The sequence below is a fragment of the Blennius ocellaris genome (assembly GCF_963422515.1).
Source record: "Blennius ocellaris genome assembly, chromosome: 15".
In the NCBI taxonomy this organism is placed as follows: Eukaryota; Metazoa; Chordata; class Actinopteri; order Blenniiformes; family Blenniidae; genus Blennius; species Blennius ocellaris.
The window spans coordinates 8,045,256-8,068,441 of record NC_137664.1 but is presented as its reverse complement, the minus strand read 5'-3'; the positions used below and the strand labels follow the sequence as shown (position 1 = coordinate 8,068,441).

General features: G+C 38.3%; 1 protein-coding gene across 7 annotated transcripts in view; it reads left to right on the top strand.

Annotated features, from left to right (window-relative positions):
• Window positions 1-20,702: 20,702 nt before the first annotated feature.
• znf618 (zinc finger protein 618) overlaps window positions 20,703-23,186 on the top strand; it is a 35,904-nt gene continuing 33,420 nt past the window's right edge. For all 7 annotated transcript variants that reach the window (XR_013936949.1, XM_080510238.1, XM_080510236.1 and 4 more), the window contains exon 1: window positions 20,703-20,769. Coding sequence is in view for 6 of the 7 variants with exons in the window: in XM_080510238.1 (XP_080366364.1) it covers window positions 20,748-20,769 (22 nt within the window). In the remaining variant the exon portion in view is untranslated. The remainder of the gene's footprint in view (window positions 20,770-23,186) is intronic.

Here is a 23,186-nt window from a genome sequence, read left to right as displayed (position 1 = left end):
TCCTAAACGTTAACGTTATGTCCTGTGTCATTCAATGTTTTTATATAGTTAGATTTTACAGGCAGGTACAAATTATATTGTTTAGTACAGAGATCAGATTAATGCTGAATTGGTGCAAAAGTGACAATTTTAGTGACAACAGATCTGGACGTTGTTGCCAAAAGCAGATGCACATCCTCACCAAATACTTGGCCCTTCTGGGTGAGCTGGTGCAGCAGGCTGGTGATAGTAGTAAAGCCTAAAGTCCTGAGCAAACCAACATAGTTATTCGGTGGCCAAGCCCTATTCCCCAACAGTACAAGGGAGAGGCCAGTTTCCCCTCCAAAAAGAATGAATCTTTACCCAGAATATTTGAGTGCCTGGGGTGAAGATGTAGACCTATTGGATGGCTTGGCAAGCTTCCCTCACATTGAGCAAAGCACTCTTGAAGTCTGGCGATTGTGAAAAGAGGTAATCCAAGTCGACAATATAGTGGCTCTGGGGGAAAATCAGCCAGGACCCTCTCGATCGGGCAGAAGGGGCATTGCAGAGGCCAAAAGCCATCACCTTAAACTGCTTCAGCCCTTAGCCAATGGAGATAGCAGTTTTAGGTCAGCCACATTACCAGCATTACCCGTGTGGATGCCATGCAAGACCAGGTTTGAACAAGTACAGTCGTTGTTTCGAGCTGAGAAAATGTCAATGAAAGGCTACAGCATTTCATGCAGCTGATACTGCTGACACACCATTTTAATGTAATAGCTTCATCATTCCATGTCTCCACCCTTTTGGTGGCCCTGAAGAGCCGAGCAAAGCTATTTTGAGGATAAACCCTTACAGAAATCTGATTCCATCAGGCAGACTGGGGATATCTTTTCCTCGCTGACTTCTTACTGCTGCTCGATTCAGCTCTCTTCTTTAGCTGCACTCAATCCATGGCTTGAATTCATTCAATAAGCTCATTGATAAGTCTTAAATGCATGTCGTCGTAGGCAACCCACTTCCAATACCAGTGTAGCAGGCCATTGGAGCACTGTGGCAATGACTCTGTCAGAGAGTTGAGTTCAGATCAGTAGCCCATTGTGTGTCCAATACACCACACAGTCCCTGGAATCATACCTTTTAATAACACACAGGCAACAATGAATGCACACTGAGAAGGCCACAAGCTACACTGAGTTAGGACTGGTTGTAGTTCAAAAATGTTTATAATCTGCAGAACATTGAAAAGTAACAAAATTGAACATCAACAATGCCAGCAGTGCACATAACGCATTCAAACAGTAATGATCTCTTTTCTTGAGTCTTTTTAAAGGAAACACACTATCCAATGCATGCTGGGAAACTTTGCATCCGTATCCCCATTAATGTTATGATATTTTTTTTTAAATGCTGCGACATTTCACCGTGGTGGAGTTATTGATAAAAGATCTAATCAGATCTAATTCGAGAGGGACAAAGTGTCTTGTGAGCAGTAATGCTGGATTGTTCTCTTTATCCTAAATAGGTTTATTGCTTCTTGTTTCCATTGACAATATACACTGTGTCTCTACTTGTTGAACTTGCTGCTGTGATTTCTAAGTATACAAACTTGGACAAAGTTGTCAGGAGCTGGAACAAAAATAAGAATTCTCTGAATTACAAAATAGCAGATAGTTAAATGATGGAATGAGCAATGTTTCTTTTATAATCTGCAGGATAAAAAATACAAAAGAAACTAATTTGTATTCTTTACTAATGATGATTTCAGTGATTCAACGGAGGGAAATTCACTTCGCCGACAGCTGTTCCTCTGCGTTTTCAGAATATATTAGCTCTTTTGATCACATCCTGTCAGTCTTTAGCTCAAAACAGTAAAGCTGCCACATTTCCCATCCAGTGCCATTTATTTCCGCTTCACAGCATCTTTATTACAAGGCATTTCATTTATGAAGGCGACTCATTTTAGTACAATGGGAGGGTCGTCGTGTGGGATGGCAACACCATTGCTGATGGTAAGTGCGCTTTGACACTGTGCTGCATGACTCACCCCTGAATGACAAGGAGTTCAGTCGACCACCCGACCAGCCAGTGTTCAGCCCTCAGAGTACAAATGGCAACATCTAGAAGGACATATATGTCCTTTAAGGGAGGGATCTTTTAAAATATACTTTAGGTATTTTCATATGTTTTTATTCTGATTTTATCTCCTAGACTTATGTCATAAAAATGACAGAAAAAGCCAACTGGAACTCATTCATGAAAAAAAAAAAAAAAAAAAAAAAAAAATTTTTTACGGTAAGCATGGTATAATGCAAGTAGGTCACCACATTCCCACTCAAGCTTAAAAACCCAGATAGAAACTGTCGGAAACTCATCCAGATTAGAGCTCACGTTTGGTTTAACACAATCCTCAACTTTGGCATCATCAGCAAAGCACTATGATTAGAAATTATGCATAAACAAAAGCGTACAACCGTGTCTGTGTGCGTGTGTGCGTGTGTGTCTATATTCAGATGGATTTGTAGCTCTTAACGTCACAGGAGGAAGACTCATCCATTAAGGTTATTTGATGTCTATTTTTAGCACTACACTACAAACCAAAACAAAAGAATAAATGACATCACGTTAATACACACAAATGCAGGGGGAAAGTCGTGCAGCAGGCGATTGCATTGGCTATTGATGTGGAAATTAACCATGTTTTGAAGCAAAGTGTTCCCAAAGCACTGATACAGTTCACGTTTTCTCACAGCTAAAAACAGATTTCTATTTCCCCTTATTAAAGTGTGAATTGGGTTTGAATTTGTCTGCACTTTTGCATTTTCTCTGAAGACTTCTGTCATTTCTTGTCGGGCAAAAGGAGCTTTGAGGACATGTAACACCCTTGTGCTTCACTGTGTATGGAAATTATTGGCTGAACAATAATGACATAAAGATAAAGGAATGTTGTATTCTCTCGCTATCCAAATCGGTTATACCCGAAGGTCAATTATGTCATTTGACACAATTTGAGCATGTGCTTGAGTGATTCCGTTTCTGATGCACATATAGGCAGGAAAAGCGCCACAAAAGTCTCAGTAAATTCAGATTCATGAATGGCAAAAACAAAAACTGTGCCTGTGGGACACCTGTGTGGAAAACACAGCTGCAGACACCAACACTCCTGAGTGTTGAACTCTTTGACATCGTCATTATTCTTCACAGCTTGTGGTTCAGCTGTGTTATTTGCAGCATGATGCATTCTTCCAGAATAAAATAAAACAAAAGGAGATGAGAAAAATACAAATTTACCAGCCCTGTCTGGGCATAAAATGTTATATTATTTAGAAGTGGCAAAACATTTTGTTCTTTGGATTACTGTGATTAAGCTTTTTTTTTTTTTTTTTTAAATGTTCAATTCAAATTTTTCTGATCAACATTTCTCCCAACATTCAAACACGGATATCTACTTGATCCTCCTGGCATTCTTAAAACTGACTCATTACTTGTTTTAACCTCGATGATGATGATGATTCAGTGTTGCAGAGAACAGATGAAAGTAGCTGCCGGTAACGATCATCGATGCCGAAGCTGCAGAACCTGATGTAATTAAGAGTTATCTAGTTACATCACTAATGGTTGAGTGCCAATACTTCCTGTTCCTGTTTCTAAAATTGTATGAATCTGAGTGTGGCTATCTGCCTCTGTGTTTGTTCTTGATAGACTTGTGACCCGTTCAGGATGTGACTTGCTTTCACCCATTGTGTGGTGGTTACCCCACCCTCAATTGACCCTGATGTGTATACACACACACACACACACACACACACACACACACACACACACACACACGCAGACAGATTCTAAGATATTCTTTCTTTAAAGTTTTGGTAACTATACTCAAACTAAAGTACAACCAATAAACATATGGCTACGAATATTATAAGATAAGCAAACGGAACGCAAAAATAATATGCTTGGATATGACACTGTATCTCATGAACAGGTAAATATGCTTCGACTGACTGCTTTGCACCTCTCACTTGATAACTCTGCCTCATTTGTCATGTTATGTAACATGTGGTCTCTACTCGAATGTCACACATCACTGACCTTGCAGCTTTCTTTGGAGTGGCCTCGGCTACCCAACCGGCATCAAACACAATATGTACTTAGAACCAGAGTCGATAATGGAGCACTCGCTCCTTGTGGGCATAAATAATCTTATGACGCACACATGATGAATATAAATGTATCTTCAGTGCAAAAGATCAAAGCCGGTTCCGTATCAAATGCAGACTCATCCCCAGTGCTTGCATATAAACACAATCTCATCAGTATCTAGAGTAAGCAGAGTTATCCGTGGGAATATTCATTCGTTAACGATAAACTTAAGAAAAATAGACTCTTCTCAACTCGGTTGCCATTATCCTAAACTAAATATGTGATCAAATTCCCCCAAATCAGCAGACGTAAAGAAATGTATTGTTCATTATCCCACGACAATCCTACATTTATGAATCATTCATTTAGGGTGATCATTACGTAACAGCCTTTGAATTAATCTTTTTTTAGGGAAGGTATCTGTGTGTGCGTGTAGTCGTAAAGGAAGAAAATAGGGCACCGCTATGAATACCAAGTGCTGCAGTGTTTTGTAACATTGGCGTGTAGGATGCAGAGTCCCATTCTGAGCCTCGATCGCTGCCTCTTCATTCACAAGAGAGGCAGACTTGACAGACGGAGAGAGGGAGGCAGAAATGATTAAAGTGGAAAAGTATAAAAAGAAGATCAGAGAGACACTGAAGGGGGACAGAGGACGTCGCTAAGGTCATACTCACAAAAGGGAGAAAGAAAAGGAACATGCTCAAAAATAGAAGCTGTTGGGTCTATGACGAGAGAATCAAACAAGCCATTCAATTGATTTTAATGAGAAAGAAACAGAAAACTACAAAACTTTTTTTCCCCCCACAAGTGAAACATCAACTGCAGAATGTCCTCCTCCTACTAATGAATTAAGATTAATGAAGCAACTTCTTTAAGTTTCCCTGGAGGCGTATTTTTCTGTTCTTCAGTCTACATTTGTGACAGGCAAGGCAAGACAAAACCAAGCTGCACAAGAGAAGCATGACTGCTGATATCACTGAGGGTGATGAATATGGGAAATGAAACAGGCTTTTAATATGAGAACAGTATATTCAAAGAGCTGAAGCTACAAGCATGGATCAGTCACATAAGGATTGTTATACAGTTTGGACTAATGTCGACAAAATAGTTCCTATAATATGAATGAAATCCGATTTTAAAAGCATACAAACAAAAAAAACTAAATAAGTTCTTCATAAATGAAAGTAAATTTAAAGTATTGGCAATAAAATGTGATCATATTTGTTTAGACTTGTATGACCAAAGTTGCAGTAGTCAAATATGATATGTAGGTTTGTTTTAATTTTTCTTTCATTAGCCACTACACTGTGCCAAATGAGGTGATCTCAATTAACAGATTCACACAACTGTAGGTCAGTGCCTGAATTACATCTATGTCTGCTATGTCTGTGATGTAAAACTAATTTGTTCATTTCTAAGTGACATTATAGCTTTCAAACGGAAATTATTATTATTATATAATTATTCATATATCTATAGGTATAAGATTGTGTCAGTGTCTATTGTGTGTCTGTTTCAGATTAATATAAATTCTGAGAGGCATATCAAGATGTATCTTAAAAGGAAGGCTTTGAATTCTCAATAAGAGAATGTTCAACGTAATACTGAAGGTCTCATTACAGTCAAGGAGGGGTGTAGTGGTTACCGCTATATCCTCATGGAGACAAAGTCGTTTGTTGGACTCCAGGTAATTTCTGTGTGGAGTTTGCATATTCTCCGTGTGCTTGCATACTTTGTGTTCCTTCCATGTTCCAGAAACACTCTGGGTTTGATCTTCGGTGGACTAGTGCCTTGGGCAGGGTGTAGTCTGCCTTCATCCTTTATGAACTGCAGCACCTGTGACACAAAATTGGATAAAGCCTCAAAAAGTTAGATAGCTGAATTTTAAAATGTTCCTGTTATAGTAAAATGTCCTTAATCATTCTGACATCTTTCATCAAAGTATTTTAGATTCGGGATTAGAAGTTAGAAACGATTATTGTTTAATTAATAAAAATGTACATTGTTTGGACTGTGTCCATATTTGTGGTAAAATCTGTAATTTAAATATTATTTCGACATTTTTAGAAGCTGGTAACACATTAGACTGAACTTCCACTGTTGGAGCCACATCAGTTGTGAAACCACACATAAACATGAACAGTGGTGTTATAAATTCATTCTGAGAGAGTGACTTTATCGAACCTCCCCCCCAAAAAAAGCCTACACACTGACCCCAATAAACACCTCCACTTTCCACTTTGTTTTCTTTTAGTATGTGAGGTTGCTATTTTTATCAAAATGTCTGTCTTCTGGTTCTGGATTCACAGCCTGGCAACAGAAGTGGCTCCCGAGGTGTGTACAGTCTGTCTGCCGGCTTCAATACGAAGCCTGGGTTTGTTTAAGGTTGTGCGGAGCACGAGTAGGCTGGGGGGGTGTAGTGGAAAAGAAAAAAAAAAAAGAACAAAACAAACTGCTTTCCTGGAAATAGTTTATAAAGTAGGGCAGAAAGACTCATTTGAGCTATTATGGAGGTGTAAAATCGATGTGAAAACTGAAGGAGGCTTTATAAATGCTCTTTCAAAGGTTTAGAAGTGTTTAAAAAGCATTTATTGATTTAAATAGTTCTATTGTTTGTTTGGGTTTTTTTTTTAAATAAACTATATCTAAAAGACAATTATGTGATGATTTCCCAGCACGTGTAGAAAACGACTGTTGTACTCTCTGGTTATTGTTGTAGATTTCCAAATCTGGTTTCCATCATATAGATGTTACATTGTTACGTTGCACGGCAGGAAGTTTATAAGCTTGGAATGCGTCGGTAAGTTTGACTGCACGATTTTGCTGTTCACTGAATCAGATGAATGCTGTGACGTACTCACAAGAATAACGGCATTATCCTACAAGTCATCTGCAGACACCACCAGCGGCTTTAGGAAATACATGACAGTAAACAAAGAATGGAGCCGTTGTTCTGGTAGCATCGATGTGCAGTTAAAAATAATCCTGGGCTGTTTGTTTGTCACACAAATGTGACAACAGATGCACATGCACGCTTTTCGCCCTCTAACATAAGACCATGGATATAAAGCCACAAATATTATTGTCACAATTGATTATATTTCACGTGGGGTGCCCAGAGGAGCGCAACGTGTCTAAGCCTCCTCCCATTTCAGACTCTTGTCTCACTCCTCCCTCATGTCCACCTCTGTGTCTCATTAACGCCTCACTTCCTTTATCTTATTGTAGTCGTGTCTGTGGCCTCTTGTCTCCTGTTCTGTCTCATTGAGTATTTGTTTGAGCTATTTCTTGATCTTATTCTTACTGCTCTTTCTTTAGTTGTTGATTGTTGATGCCTTTTTTCCCTGGATCTCAATTTTGGCTTATCCCCTTATACTTTTGCCCGTTGGACCGATATCCTGCGTACCGAATCTCGCATGCTTCTCAACTTTGACTAAACTGTTTGATTCGCCTCCGATCTCTGTCATTCATTTGCCTGCCATGCAACTTTTTAATAGATTGTAATTCTGTGGCATAATTCATAGTCACAGTTCAAGATCACAGTACAGTTCAACAAAAACATTGAGCGTTCCAGAAATACATCTCAGAGCTTGGAACGACACACAAAGATTTTCATAAAGTGAGGATTAAATGAAAGCCGAGTCCTTCCATCGGTCTAAAGTGTTTAACAGAAGTTAAACCAAATGCTCACAACAACATAACATTAAAAAAAAAATGTTTTATTCGATATGGCATAAGGACTCAGACGTGAACTTGTACGGCTCTTAGGTATTGCATCACCAGCAGATTTGAAAGCCCCCCGGGTCCTTGCGATACCTCGTCTCTATTATAAGGGCCCACTAATGAGGTTCCATTTATAGACAGTTCATTTATGATGATGTCAATGCTCAGGTCAAGCCAACACACACACGTCATTATATCATCATATCGGTGTCTCAGAGGAGCACATGCCTAATGAATAAAGGTAATTTATGAATACCTTGAAAAGTCTTGCTTTCCTAATTTATTTGCCCAGTTATTTATGGCAGGGGTTTCTCTTGACCCAGATGTATACTGTCACAGTTACATAACTATCTTTCATTTTGTGAGAATCCAAAACTTGAGAGTATGTAATATTATCTCAATAAAACCTCTGATAAGAAGAAGGAGGGTATCTTGTTGTCAGAGCCAATATCTCTTCCAAAGTAACAGATGGACTTTTTCACATTTATTTTTTCCTTGTGCTTGTCTGAATGAGTTGACATGGGCTCGAATTGGGAAAGTATGCATCTGGATGTTATAAGATCTTCATCAGAATCTGATCAAAGTATGTTCCCTGTCTGGTAGTTAGTTGTTCAGACAAGAAAACACCCACACACTCTAAATGAATCTGATTACTTGATATTCTCACTATGAAACTAAAACAAATGTGTTTCTTTTCTACTTTCATTGTTTCTCAGTCACTGATTACATGTATAAGTTACTTTTTTCAGTTATCCACACAACTTCAGTCAGTTTGGAAGCAATGCTAAACAGTCTAGATTTTACCAGATTTAGTTTGTTCAATTTATGAACAGGAAATGACAGGAAACAGTAGAAAAAAGATTAAATAAACTGCAATGCATCTGTACAGCACTGTGGATAATGTTGTTGTTGCTCACAATGAGTTATATTTATTATCGCTGTGAGGACAATCTAGTTAGTTCATTGTTAATCATACATTACCATTTCAGTAAACAGGAGTTTGGTGTAAATGGATAACGCTGAAGCCAGCTGTCAGAGAGCAGGACAGAAAAACAATTAGTGACAGCATTTAAACCTTAAGACTTCTAAAATTGATGGCATTCGAATAAGCTACAATTTAACAGATGTATCTATGACAACAATGCAAGGTGAATATATTTATATAGCACCATTCAAACACCCGGCAATTCACAGTGCTTCATAGGGAAATATGTGAAAACAAAGTAAAATTAGAATGAATAAAATACAAACTTTATAAAGATAAAGGTAATATGATAATCGTAATTTATTGCCTGAGCAAATAACATTGATGTAATGCCGGATTTAAAAGAGGTCAGTGTGTCGGAGGTCCTCAGGTGTTCAGGAAGTTTGTTCCACAGGTGAGGAACAAATTAATTGAAAGCTGCTTCACCTTGTTTGCTTCGGACTGTGGGAGCACTTTAGTAAACCTCTTCCTGAAGACCTCAGGGGTCTGGATGTTTGATTTTCTAGCATTAAGTCTGAGATGTATTTAGCAAAATGCTACTTCAGCAAGAGCATAAAACTGTCTCCACTCAGAACTCTGACGGTACGAATATCATCGTACTGTACTTTTCAATACATCTTTTGCAATATTTCCTTTTATAAAACTCTTTGAATGTCCAGTTCAGCTCACACTGGTGCACACAAAACACATTGCGACTTTGATCAAACAAGGTTCGTTAATCAATTTTCTAAACAGGAGAGCTTTCATTGTGAGGTTGCGTTTTTCCTCTCCATGAGAGGCCATCTGTGTTTTTCTAACTTTGTCACCATCTGTCATTTCTGGCAAGTTTCCTCTGCTCCCTGCAGACGGAAAAATCTTTTTTTTTTTGTTTTTGTTCATACTTTTAGTGCTTTGTAATCACTTGTCGCTTTAACTTGGCGAGCTTCCTGGTTTTGTTCTTTTGCAAGCTATGACAGATGGTCCATTTCGGTCATTGTCACTATTTTAATAATATTGAACTCAATGTATTTATCAGAGGGTTAAACATTCTTAACTTTGTTGCTAATACACTTATCATGCTTAGTTTCCACAACCGGTGTATGTTATGTGGTACTGTGGAAAAACACAAGTTGTATTTTAGTTTTTTCTTCTTTCACCTGAAGAGCTGAAAAACTGGTTCCCTGGTGGGATGAACTATTTCTGGGAGATATCCACATGCCAAAAGAATGACTGACACAGAAAGCAGGGAAGTAAAGTTGGAATGAAATGTTGGATAAAAGGATGACCAGAATTAGAATTCTGAACCAAAAATTCTTGGAAGATCTGAGAAAACACTTAAATGTAATAAGAAAACAGTGTGTAGTTCATAAGATAAACGTCTTGTGCTCGGGTTCGTGCGTAACGCAAGTACGGGTTCAGCGTAAGGAACTTTTGCTCAACTCTATCAAACAGCCCATGATCTTTTCTTCTGGTAATGAAATGATCTGATAAGATCAGAAGTGCGTCCGGCTGTTTTCTCTCCTGCAGAGCGAAGGCGAAACAGCCGTTGGGAGTGTATTTATGGCACTGCACAACCTTCACCGATGGAAGTTTTTAATAAGGCTTGTCGGTGGAGGACAAAAAGTTGGCCATCTGAGCAGACATAGAACACACAGAAATTTTTTAAAATCCAGGACAAGATAATTGGATGCTTAGTGGAAATATATGGTAGTTGAGCAACATTGTTTTTCTTTTAGTTCAGTGGCCTTCTCCCTGAAAGACGAAGGTTTGTTAAGCACTTTGGATGTTGCATTGGTTACTGGAGTGAACATGAATAGAATTAGTTCTTAACCTTGGACTCATTGGGACTCATTATGAAAAGTTCAAATTTAGCCCAAGATTACTTAACAGTAAACAGCTAAAATGTAGTTATCACTGCTGCCTCGCACCAAAAGATATAACCATGCTTGAGTCGAGATTGAAAATCTTTCTGTTTTGAGTTTGCATAATTCTCCTTTTCTGAGTGCTAAGGCATCATTGCACTGTCAGACACACTAGCCTAACTTTGGCATACTTAAATCGTATTACTTGAAAGTTAATTATGTGTCATAAATCTTTAAATATAGTCAAAATATGCCCTCCCTTGTCTGGACAGAAACTTTTGATATATATATATATATATATAAAAGGAATGGACATCTATAGCCAAACACAAATATTCACACCAGTTTCTCAAGGTTACGCAACAAGTTGTATTGTTCCTAAAATATTCTCTCTTTTACAGTCACTGGTACAGAATTAACTTTTCTGGAATGAAAACCAAAATGAAACCACACGACTTTAATTGTTCCCATCCAAAGTATCGTTCAAAAATGTGGGATCCATGCTGTGCTACCAGGAAATAGACATATGTGGTTATGAGCAAAGTCTTTGGAATACCTAAATATTAGTAAACGTGATAAACATTACCTGCTGGGCCTGAGCATGTCAGCATGGCCTCGATGAGCAGGGTTTGCTGGCATCGGGTTCACATCACTGCTGTGAGTAACAACGGCCTCTCTGCAGCCGCCAGCCAGCGTGACGGCAGACTTGCTCTTATTCATATGATTACTTTATTTCAGGACAGGCCTTTATGACTTCAGGGAGTTCACATTTATGTTAAACGTTTTCTTCGATGTTGTGAACAAGTGAAGAACGCTGGAAATTTGGTAAAAAGCCTTCTCAAAATTAAAAGTTGCCTTTTTGTGGCAACACTGTGAAAATGTTTGGTGTTTATAATAAACAAACCACTAAAAATATATTTATTTTTATATTCTGGAAACACAATTATATTTCAAATAAATTATCTAAAATCTCAAGATGACCAGGTTACCAGAGTGCAATGAAAAGTATAAATACATCAAAAACCTCTTCCGTGATGATAGTTTTAGGGCTGTGGCCCTTGCTGAAATGACCAAACTAAAAAAAAAAACAAACAACATTGAAGCTCAGAAAGCAGATAGCTATAATTAGCTTTGGAAATGGCACCACGGTAATGAGATACATTTTAAGTAGCAGAGGTTTTCTGCACTGTCATTGTGTATTTTATTCTTAGCTTCTTCCTCAGCCTTTCTGGAGTGCTCCTGCATATGGAAGCGTAGGAGGCTGCTGCTACCCTGTCATAACTTTAATTACAATTCTTACTTCTCCTTCCCTAATCAGGTGCTCACAATACAAGGCGAGAGATGGTGTTAACGCAATTATGGGCTGTTATACTCTGGGCTTTCGTCATGGATTGCAATCATGTTCGAAGCAAAAACAGGCAGGAACCTTTGATTACCTGCAGCCTGAGGTTGAAGTGAACATGACCAGCACATCTTAAAATAGCGCGCAAAGTGCCACTCTGGCCTATTCTGCAATGTTTATGTTGGACTTCAATGCGTTAATTGTTTTATTGACATTTTTGACACTGAGACACAAATTACGGGTTGTTATTCACATGCAAATGTGAAGAATATAATTTGAAAAGTGATCAATTTCAGTTTAAGGGCAACGTAAGGCCATAGATATCTAGCTTTGTTTATTTTGATATTATTCAAGTTGTTTCTTTCTTTTGTTGAGGGTTAAAAAGTAGCTGCTGGTCAGTATTCCTGTGATTCTCTCAGGATTTAAAATGAAATGGAATGTCAACAAATATTAACATCCATCTACCCTCAGGGGATAAATAAAGTTTTTCATATACATCACATTTTACAGCCCCATCCACACCATTGCAAACCCTTGGGAACAATGGAGGTGAGGTCAAAACACCTGCCGTGGGATTAGGGAAATAAACTTCTACAATCCATCCATCTTCTTTCCTGCTGCGTTCACATGGGGTTTCATTGTCAGGAAGAGGAGCCAAAAAATCCCAGATATCCCCGTTGGAATTTAATTAGCAGATTCCTTTTGCCGGTCTGAGGGCCTCTATACCAGAAAAAAAAAAGTTGTTGAAACAGAACATGAGCAACAGAGCATACAGAGATTATACCTCGAGGTAATGATACATAATTAACAAACATTAACAACATTCATATTTGGGAAATTGGGAAAGTGAATTTTCAAAAATCCAGTGGTTTAAAAGCTCATACTTGGCCTGATATTGTTTATTAAGCACCATCCATATAAATTGAAAGGGGGAAAAAAATGTATTTTTGTTGTGGGGAAGCAGTGAGATTGACCAGCTTCCTTTATCATAAACAGCACTGCACACTGTGATACAAAAAGCTTTCGACTAAAACATGTAATTAGTGGTCAGGAAATGCACAACAGCCAGGTTTCCTTACTGTTTTCACTCGCCTGTGGTTGGATAACAGCTACTGTTATGTACTAACAATAGGCATTAGATGAAGGATGAACTTTTGCACTGTAAATAATGGTTCCACTGAGGTACACAATATTTTACCTGACAAAAGAGGTTGTGTCATTGTGTTTACTGATCACGGAGCAGCTGCACGTGTTGTCTCCATTCAAGACTTGTCATTCAGAGCTTAAAAGAGGCCATCTGCTGCATTTGCACATGGATATCAACAAACCATAAAACGGGGAAAATATATGCATACATACGTGTCCATGTGCACACCGCTCTTGTCTGCGTTATTCATTAGTTGAAAGCACGATCCCCTGCGTGCATCTGAGCCTCCTCGTGAGGCTTGTGTTCAAGGATTGTTCATAAATCTGAAAAAATAAATGTTTTTTTCCCCTGGCCCGTCACATGATCTTAAGGAGTGTCTTTGTTTTTATACTTATAATGTTTTTCGTTCGCAGATAATAAAGATTTGTTTTTGTTTTCACATGCATGTATGCTCCTCTATCAAACTTATATATTTCAATAGACTTTAATTTAGTATACCTTAACCATTTAGGTTTACAATTGCATACAATAGTGAAGTGAGAGGATAAGCTGTGCACATGCTGAGCTAGTACTATCTTTCATCATTGTTTGGTTGCATCATGTGTCTAGCTGGCCGATCTCCTTGTTGCTCCTACACAACCATATATGACAATATTTTGTACCTCTAACAATACTCCACCTCCATGAGTGGAATTAAACTAGTCAGGCATCTCTACTGACATAAAAGAAAACGGAGGAAGTATTTGATGGTACCTAATTAGAACTATCAAATTAGTATATGACAGACTATGATATAATTGTTTTGATGTGGAATATTGTGAATGACATATATTATTGCGATAACCTGAATGTATGTATACAAGTGTTGTTCATTGTGGCTTGTATGTTTTAGGTGTTATAAGTAATAGACATTATGCATTTTTGGGACTGAATATAATAACGTTCTGAAAACTGTAAGTTTACATATGGCAATACAGAATCTCAGGTGTAATCACAAGTGTTCACACGTCAAGCCTGGCCATTCATTCAGTCTTCTAATGTGTTTTAATCAATTTAGAGTAGTGGGGTATGGGGGAATCAGGAGTACCAATGAAAATCTTACAATATGCAAAGAAAAGCCCCCCCATAACTGGATCTGAACTCGTGATATTTTCACTGTGAGGAAATAGAGCGAACCACTCCACTACAGTGCATCCCTGTTCACGTTTGTTGTGGAGAAAAATCACGAGTTAAAGTGAAGGACAGTCGCAGATCAGATGTGTTGCACATGGATATTTTTGAATAAGCAATATTGTATGGCGCCGCAGACATTCTAATTTATAGTCTATTTATCCAGCTAGGTGTTTCTCATGCAATCTGTTTTGGTTCACGTTGCATCCTATCTGCAATATAGCATGTCTAAAAGATGGAGGGTCCCAAAATTGCTTTAGTGACACACTTCACTAGGTCCCAATAGAAATCATTATCAGTCTTGACACATTGACAAAAGCTGCAAAAATAACTATCAACTTATGTTGTTTAAACATACAGTACATGTGTTGAAACACTGATTTTCTTGTTTGACGTCTTTCAAATAAAGAAATTCTACACGTATCATTGACACATGGTGCATATGTGAACCCTCTCTTCTCTCACCAATGCCGGACCAAGAAATTGACAATATTACTCAGAAATAAGGACGATGTTGAGATTGTAGTCATTTTGCATAGTAATTGTTTTGCAAAAATGCAGACATTTTAATCACATATGATCTGTGCCACAACAAATGAAAACCTTAAAATGTAAATGTATTACATTTATATATGTTTATATGTATTATGGTATTATTTTACTTTTATTGTGGCCCCTGAAGTCAGATATGATTGACACCCCTGGAGCACATTGAATTGAATACGTATAGTGAAATGTCCAAAAGTGGTGTCTTTCATCTGCAGCTCCTATCGTGTATTTTATTTTGTTGCATGCTAACGATACTTAGCAATAAAGTAGCTCAATTAATTGCAGCAGCAGCAGTCCTGTTTTGATTTTTTTTCTTCTTTATTGATTTCTTGGCTCTGGCCTCAGTGTTATGCTTACGTCTACTACTGTTCCTTAAATGGTGTGCTCCCCAATGAAATCCTTATACGCAACAGATAAAAATAAAGTTAATGTATTTTAGCTCTTCACAATGACATCCCCCTGGCAGGCCCATTTGGCCTGCAGACCAAATGTTTGACGCTCATGTATTAAATTATTGAGCAGAGAGAGAGTATTGTAAACAAATATGAACGGGTGAATGAATGTCGATGATTCACAGGTGGGGACTCGCTCTGAATATGATTTAAATTGTTTTTGGAACAAAAGTACAAGTTTATCATCTTTGTGAGTGTTGCTTTTGGCAGATTTTGAACTTGCTTCAGTGAGAAATGTCTCCTGATTTTCCCTCAGGCTCCTGATCACTCAGCAATAACCCGTCAGCTTTCAAACCCAAGTAGGTCAAAGAGAATAAAGAGCACTGATGTTGTCAGCCCCTCATACCTGTTGGTTCTTCTGGCACTTGAAAGAATATTATTCAAAAACTATGTTGAGAGAGAGGTCGGGGCAACCTTGAGCGAGTGCAAAGTGACAGAGAAAGTAGAGGGAGCGTGAGGTGTATGATGAAGGACGCTCTCTAATAGCTCAACAGCAATATCAAAGCTGAACTGTTTCCTTTTCTCCTCTCTAAAGTCTGGCAACAACTTGATCTGAGTGAGCTTCTTTTCTGACACCATTGTGGGAAAAAAAGCACCCAACTTGAAGAATGAAGTTAATTCAAGTCCCAGAATTTAGATTTTAAGATGATAGTCTCTAAATTAATCTTCGTGGGAAGTAATGTAATGCTTAGGTTGTATTTTTGAGATATCACCTTCCTGCAAGCATACGAATACTAGATCAGGAGCCGTTAATTCCACAATTTTGACTTTTGACTCTTTTTAACTGTATCGCCACAGGTGGAGATCACTTTTGTCCCTTCCAATAATGTGTGAGGAAACAACATTGTTTTGACCGACAGGATATGATAACAAAAACAGAAAGCATGTCTTCCGCCCTGCATCAGATAAATCTTGACATTTGATTTTTATTTATTTTTGTTTATTTAGCACATGTAAAAAGGTCCACATTGATATTACATTGAGTGTGAAGGACCCTTGTTTGAATATACTGTATGTGATTGCAATGTAATCCATCATATAAATGTGTACTCTCCTGTGCAAGTTGTGATGATTTTCTGTAATCGCTTAATTCTACTTGTGCTACTGAATTGTACGAATTCAAGCTCAATCAAGCTCCTTAGAACTAGCATAGGGATCTATTATGGAGCTATTGGTGGATGGATACCACCCATAAATAATGACATGGGTTATTCCTCTTTGTTTATCACTCTGATATGAAATAACACATATGGGATTACTTTTGTGTGAAATTGTATCCTTCAAAATCTCATCAATAAATAGTTAAATATCTCTTTACGGAAATGTTGCTCACTTTTATAGAGTGTGTGTGTGTGTGTGTGGGGGGGGGGGGGGGGGGTAAACTTATGAATGGTGTTCCTGTGTAACACAGAATTGCCTCAATCCATATGATGGAAAAATGAGACTTCAGAGGACAACAGATGTGATGCATCAAACCGCTCTAAAATACAGCCAGCAGGGGGAGCCAGAGAGTACATCTGGTGTGTACAGTTGCGGTGTACTGACTGGTCAAACGTGAGTGACTGTTCATGGTGTGTTGGTGCCCTCTGTTGGACACAGCTTAGAAATACATCAAGATTGTGGGGAGTGGAAAAAAAAAGTTGCGTAGATAATAACAATAAATCACATCAACACCCAGGAAACCAGTGAATTTTATCTCGAAAGCACATCTAATGAATGTCATGCCATGATGATGATGATAATATTGAACTCCATTAAATAATATTTTACTCTGATGAAATAAAAAGATAATGATTTCATTATAAAGAGGTTCTCAAAACAGAAAACGAGCTTGATTCTGTGGGAAAAAAGTGTGTTACATTATATTAAACTGTCGTACACCCATGAGGAAAGAAGCATTAATTACCCACAGAGAATCTCCCACCATCGCACACACACACACACACACACACACACCCACACACACCCACACACACACACACACACACACACACACACACACACACACACACACACACACACACACACACAGGGATCCTTTTTTTCCCCTTCTGCCGTCTCACAATAAATCACCAAATCAGTGATCATAATTAGGGTTAGGGTAATTAGGAAGACAGCTCTACAAATTGATTTTAGTATGAATGTAACACAATAATACGGCACAAAGTAATGGTGCGTGTTTATTTATATGCTTTGAGTAGAAGTTTAGCAGTGGCAGCACATTCCGGACAGCACAAATCTGCTTTTCACAGCTCTCCCTGTTTCCTTCATGCAAGACTGCTGCATCATTGTTTAGTTTAATATAATATTACTGTACTCTTCACACAACACCGCTCCATCTTTTTTGTGTAATGTAAGTGAAAGTAAATTAAATGTGCATCTACTCATTTTGTTCATATTCTGGCCCTGGAAGCGTACTCTGTTGTTAACATTGTTGCTTCTCAGTCATTGCTGTGTGGCTGTGGTTTCATGTTTATGGTTTCTGTCTTCTGTTCCAACAGCAGGTTGTCCTGCAAGGATTTGTGTTGCACTCTGATCTAACAAGCCAGCTGTAGTCGGCTGCAGCAACCTTATCCACATGAGGACTCCACGGAGAGTCATGAATGGAAATGTTTTTACTGCTGTGCAGAAAAAAAAGTTACATCTCAGTCTGAAACTGTGTGTCTCTCCACTGATCAGGCTGTTGTTATAATGTACTTTATCTCTCTTGTGTGGCATCATTCTTGTTACACTGCTGTAAAGAAGAGTCTGGTGAAGGACACCACCTGCACCGTGCTTCAAAGCTGACATGTAGGCCTTTCTCATAGTTAAGACACTAATTGTAACAGTTTGCTGTTTGTGTCCTGACATGAGGAAATAAAAACCCAACTGACACCAAACACTAAAATCCAAGGTGAAACACCAACGAGCATCGAGAGTCGAGGGACAAATGAGAAGAGCAACAGGCTAACAGAACAGGAAAGATCATAGACACATTGACACTAACACACGTACGGATAGTGCAGCTATACACACTGGAAGTGGGAGACAATAATCAAGGGTAATGAGAGGAGGTGAGGGAACACAGACCGGACAAAAGAACAGAATACAAAGACACTGATCTGAACATAGACGGGGAACATAAAACTAAACGTTTATACGGTGAAAACCCAAACCATAACAGATCTGCAGGTGAGGTAAGAACACCAGGAACCATGAGGAAGTGTAAGTCATGAAAACAACGCAAAAGAGGTCATCGTATTTGCAGCCGTATATTTCTGCCTGTCCTAATTTGGGGAGAGGTATTGTCATTTTACACCAATAATGTAAAACGTGCCAATAATAAAATAATCTAGATCATTTTATGTGGGGCTGCAACAAAGGAATATGCAAATATTCAAATAACTGCAAATCATTTTTGATAAGCAAATTAGATGCAGTCATGGCATTTTCTAAGGATCTTTATAGTCTTATTTCAAAAATAGAATGACCAACCAATAAGTAGGCAACTAATTTAATAAATCATTGGCACGATGTTATTACCCCATTGGCACACATATTTGATTATACTATTGGCAAGTTAATTCATGATTTGCTACTTTACATTTGTATGCAGCAAATTATTGGCCATTATTACATTATTGATTGCTACAGGTCTGACCTGGGATAACCTGTTGTCCTTTTACTTTATGTCAGTTCCATGAGCATGATGGTAAAACACTTTAAATCAACATATACTAAAAGAATTAAGGGTGTGATGTGTATGTGTGTGTGTGTGTGTGTATATATATATATATATATATATATATATATATATATATATATATATATATATATATATATATTCTTTGAAATCACTGTCACCCGAGTAAGACTAACTAGTCATACTTCATTAATCCCCTTAGGGAAATTCCTTTTTCTCCCCACATTGCCCAATCCTATTTCTAAGCACTCCAGGGATCTGATAGGGGCCGCATTGAGTCGAACCTGCGAACTCCCAATCCCATATTCGCTTCTGAAGTTTATTGAGATAATGTGTTTTGAAGTAGTTTTTTTTATTTTCAGGTGTTCAATCTTCATAACATAACAATAGAATATAAACAATATAATTGTTGGATGATCACTCAGATCTTTGTTTTTATGTTGAGTATTTGACAATCTTTATTTAAGACTATTGATGATTTTTGTCATGGTAACAGATGACCTTACGTTGTACACATAAAATATATCGTTTTATTATCACAGCTATTGGTATTTTCGATGTCGGTAATGTGATTTTTTGGTTTATTGTTGCTTTGTAGTAAGAGTAAATAAATAAGAAAGCAAGAATTTTCTTTATGCTTTTTAGTTTTTTTTAGTTTATTCTTTTGTCTGAACACATCTATCTCACAGTTACAGCCCATTTCTTCGTGCACATTGGGATAGACATGTAAATTATTGTTCTTTCACAGCACAGATAGGCTCTTTAGACAGCATGATATATTTGTGGAGGTGAAAAACTGAAAAAAAGGAACTGTTTCAAAATTTAAAAAAAAGATTGTTAATTCTCGGAGCAAGGTTTAAAAAAATGTATTGGGCAACCAAAACCTTGCCCTATACAAATGATTAACACACTGTGGGGACTACTGCCGCAAATATGTTAACAGCAACGCATGTGTTGACCTTACAAAGCTTTTTTAGTTTAGGTGCGAACACACAACAATTTATTTGTGCATGTTTTGAAAAGACACCCGGCCAGGTGGACATCTGAAAGACAGCACATTTATCTGATCAAGATAAAGAAGTTGTGGTCTTACCGGGGGATGTTTATCACCTAATAATGAACACCAATATAATCATAGTCATGCATCTATAAACAAACAAAAATAAATAAATAACATAACCGCACAAATAAGGCACAGTTGTAATAATGTTTAGACAGAGGCGAGGCGTGTTCCTCTGCGTCTGCTCTTTCTCCGTGTAACGTCATAGTTGGCCGATGCATTTTTTTCCAGCCTTCTTCCTAGACTTTTTTTTTTCCCTTTTTTTTTCATGTGGTCTAACGCACGCGCGCGCACACACACACACAAACACACACACACACACACACACACACTCACACACGGGCCACTGTAATTTCGGAATCTGCCCTTGTATATGGCGGAGGAAAATTTCCACCGGAGGAACCGCAACACGAGCCCGGTGCGCGAGGCGTCCACGGAGCGGCTGCACGGAGCGGCTCGAGCCTCGGCTCATCATTACGCCATTACGCTTTTCTAAGATGTAACGTCGCGAGCCGCGGTGTGACGGGGGGGAATAGAACCCCACCGTGCTGAAATTTTTTTTGGGTATCATTTGGAATTTCTCATAACTAATTCACATTTTTTTTTTTTTTTTTTTTTTTTGGGGAGGAAGCAGTTGTGCAGTCACCTCTGGTCGGGGAGGGAAGATTTCAGGAGCGGTTGCCTGTTTTCGCATGAGCTGCATCGTTTTTGGAGGTATGTCAGACCCTTGTGGGTTTTTTTTCTCATTTAGAAATCTTAAATTTGAGAAATTTCACAAGCGGATGTTAAGTTTTTCAGCCCCCCTCCAGGGTAGAAACAACACCGAGGAGGTGGGGGGGGGTCTATTTTCCCTGCCTGCCACTAAACCAGGTGCAGCCATCTGAAATGAACCTAATCTGTTGATGTTTTTTTGTTTTTTTTTGAGTGACTAAATTTTATAATGAAGTTTCTGTGAAACTGCTGCCTGCTCGTCGGTGCTCACAGTTTCTCCTCATATACCACCACGGCAGATATAAAAGATATATAGCGAGATAGATATACATTCTGCAGGAGTGAAAAAAAAAATAAATAAAAAAAGAGGAGGGGGGGACCGGGCGATATAGTGGCAACATGAAGGACGATGAGGGGAGGAACAATCTGAAACACAAAAACCTCCTGCAGCCATGTTTTTGTGAATTTTTCCTGCAAATTTGAGCACCCAGCTCCGGAGTTGCTTCCGCGGCTCTTGGCTCCACACCAAGCCCACTTTCTGCTCGTACTTGACGGCTGGCAGCTGCTCGCAGGTAGACCAGAAAAAACAATTAAACTGTCGTCATGTCAAATTTCAATCGGACTTTTTTTTGTATAATTTTCTTTTTTTTTTTTTTAAGGAAGGGGGAGATAGACGATTTTAAATCTGACTGCACGCTGGCGCCACCTGTAGGTGGGCTTCATGGGTTTTTTTTCTTCTGAAAGGGGAGAAATTATAAATTGTAACGAGACTAGTTTAGAGACTAGTAATTTGAGGTTGTGTGGTAGTTTATGCTGATGTGTTACATGCTTCAGAGATGAATATTAGGAAGTAGTAATATGATTTTATGTGTCTTTGAATGCATTTGACATGGTTTTCAATTAATTGCAGATGTTTTACTTACTTCAAATATATGTTTGTGTGTATATATATATATATATATATATACATAGTGTCTGCCTTCACAAAAAAGCCTTTTTAATCTGTAGTATCAATAAATGCGTCCTCGTTTAATCTGCTTTAGTAGGTGAAGGGTTAAGTTTTTTTAAAGGGCAATTTATTTGTCAAACCTTGTAATGTCTCAGGCATAAACGCTTAAAAAAAGAAGCCAACCCTGTCTTTTAAACACACATCAGCTGCATCCTTGTTCTTCCCTCTTGTTTGTTTTTGTATGATTGTTTATGTGTGCTCAGCTATGAGTTATTACTTAGTGAATTAAAAATAGATAATTTCCAACTTTTATTTCTAGGGATTGGAAATGTTTGAGTGGGGTGGGGGTGGGGTGGGGGACTATCCAAAGTGAGCTGAACAGCACTGGAAAAGAAAATGAAAAAAAAACAACCTATGTCAGCATAATTTGAGGGCAGGAAAAACAATCACAACCAGTGCCTCTCTACTGTTTATATTAATCCTGCAGACGCCAAACAGTTTCCCATCTTGCACGGCTTGCTTTTATTTTAATGTAAGGGAAACTGCAGAGGCCATTTTGCTGTGGGTAATTTTAATGCTGACCTTCAAATCTGTATTCATTCAAATCACAGAGCCGGTGGAAATTGTATGGCCGCTATGCAAAAATCCGGGTGTAAATTCTGACCTTTGCTTAAAAAGTCTAATCAAAATGCAGGAGTTTCAGTTGAAGTACAGAATTGGAGAGCGGCAACCAGTGTCATGAGTTTAATAGGGTTGGATCAGTGTGTGAGTGATGGGAATGTTTATATGCAGAATACCTGAAGGACCAAGTAATAAGTTATAAAGCTCTGAGGAATAGTGCTGCAGTGTTTAGGGGGGAGAGAGAAAGAGGGGGGAAAAAAAGGCACCTGATTTGGTTAATGGGGCCTGTATTCAAAGTTCTCATTTTGAGGAGGAATGCTGCTCTGTCTGTACTTTTATCAACAAAAGCTTTGTTTCACTGAGCGTATTTGGGGTGAATAGTTTGGATGGGGAGGTGGAACTTGTCCCTCCAGGCTCAGATAAACACAAGATGGCGAAGGGGATCATATCACAGCCTGCGGGTTACAGGCTTTAAAGCAGAGCCGCTCCTCTAATTGTTATAAACTTTGTACAAGGTTTCACTTTTTGTTTAAAGGTTAAGCCGTGTTTTTTTCTTTCTTGCCTTTGATGTTGGGCCGTTTCCTTCTTTTTCCTTTTGCTAATGCCTGATTACAGATTCAGTTTTGAATGAGTCTGGAAAAACATACATCCCTTGTAAACACAGCGAACACCTTATGTTCTCTTATTTTCTTAGTGGCATGTTGAAAATGTCTGAAAATGGCTTCAGTTAAATTGGTCTCCGGGGAATGGCTTTTCAGGGGTTGGGAGTGCTGCATTAAAAAAAAAAAAAAAAAAAAAAAATTCTGTGCATTCTGCACATATTTTTCCTGCCTCTTCCTTTGTAAAAATG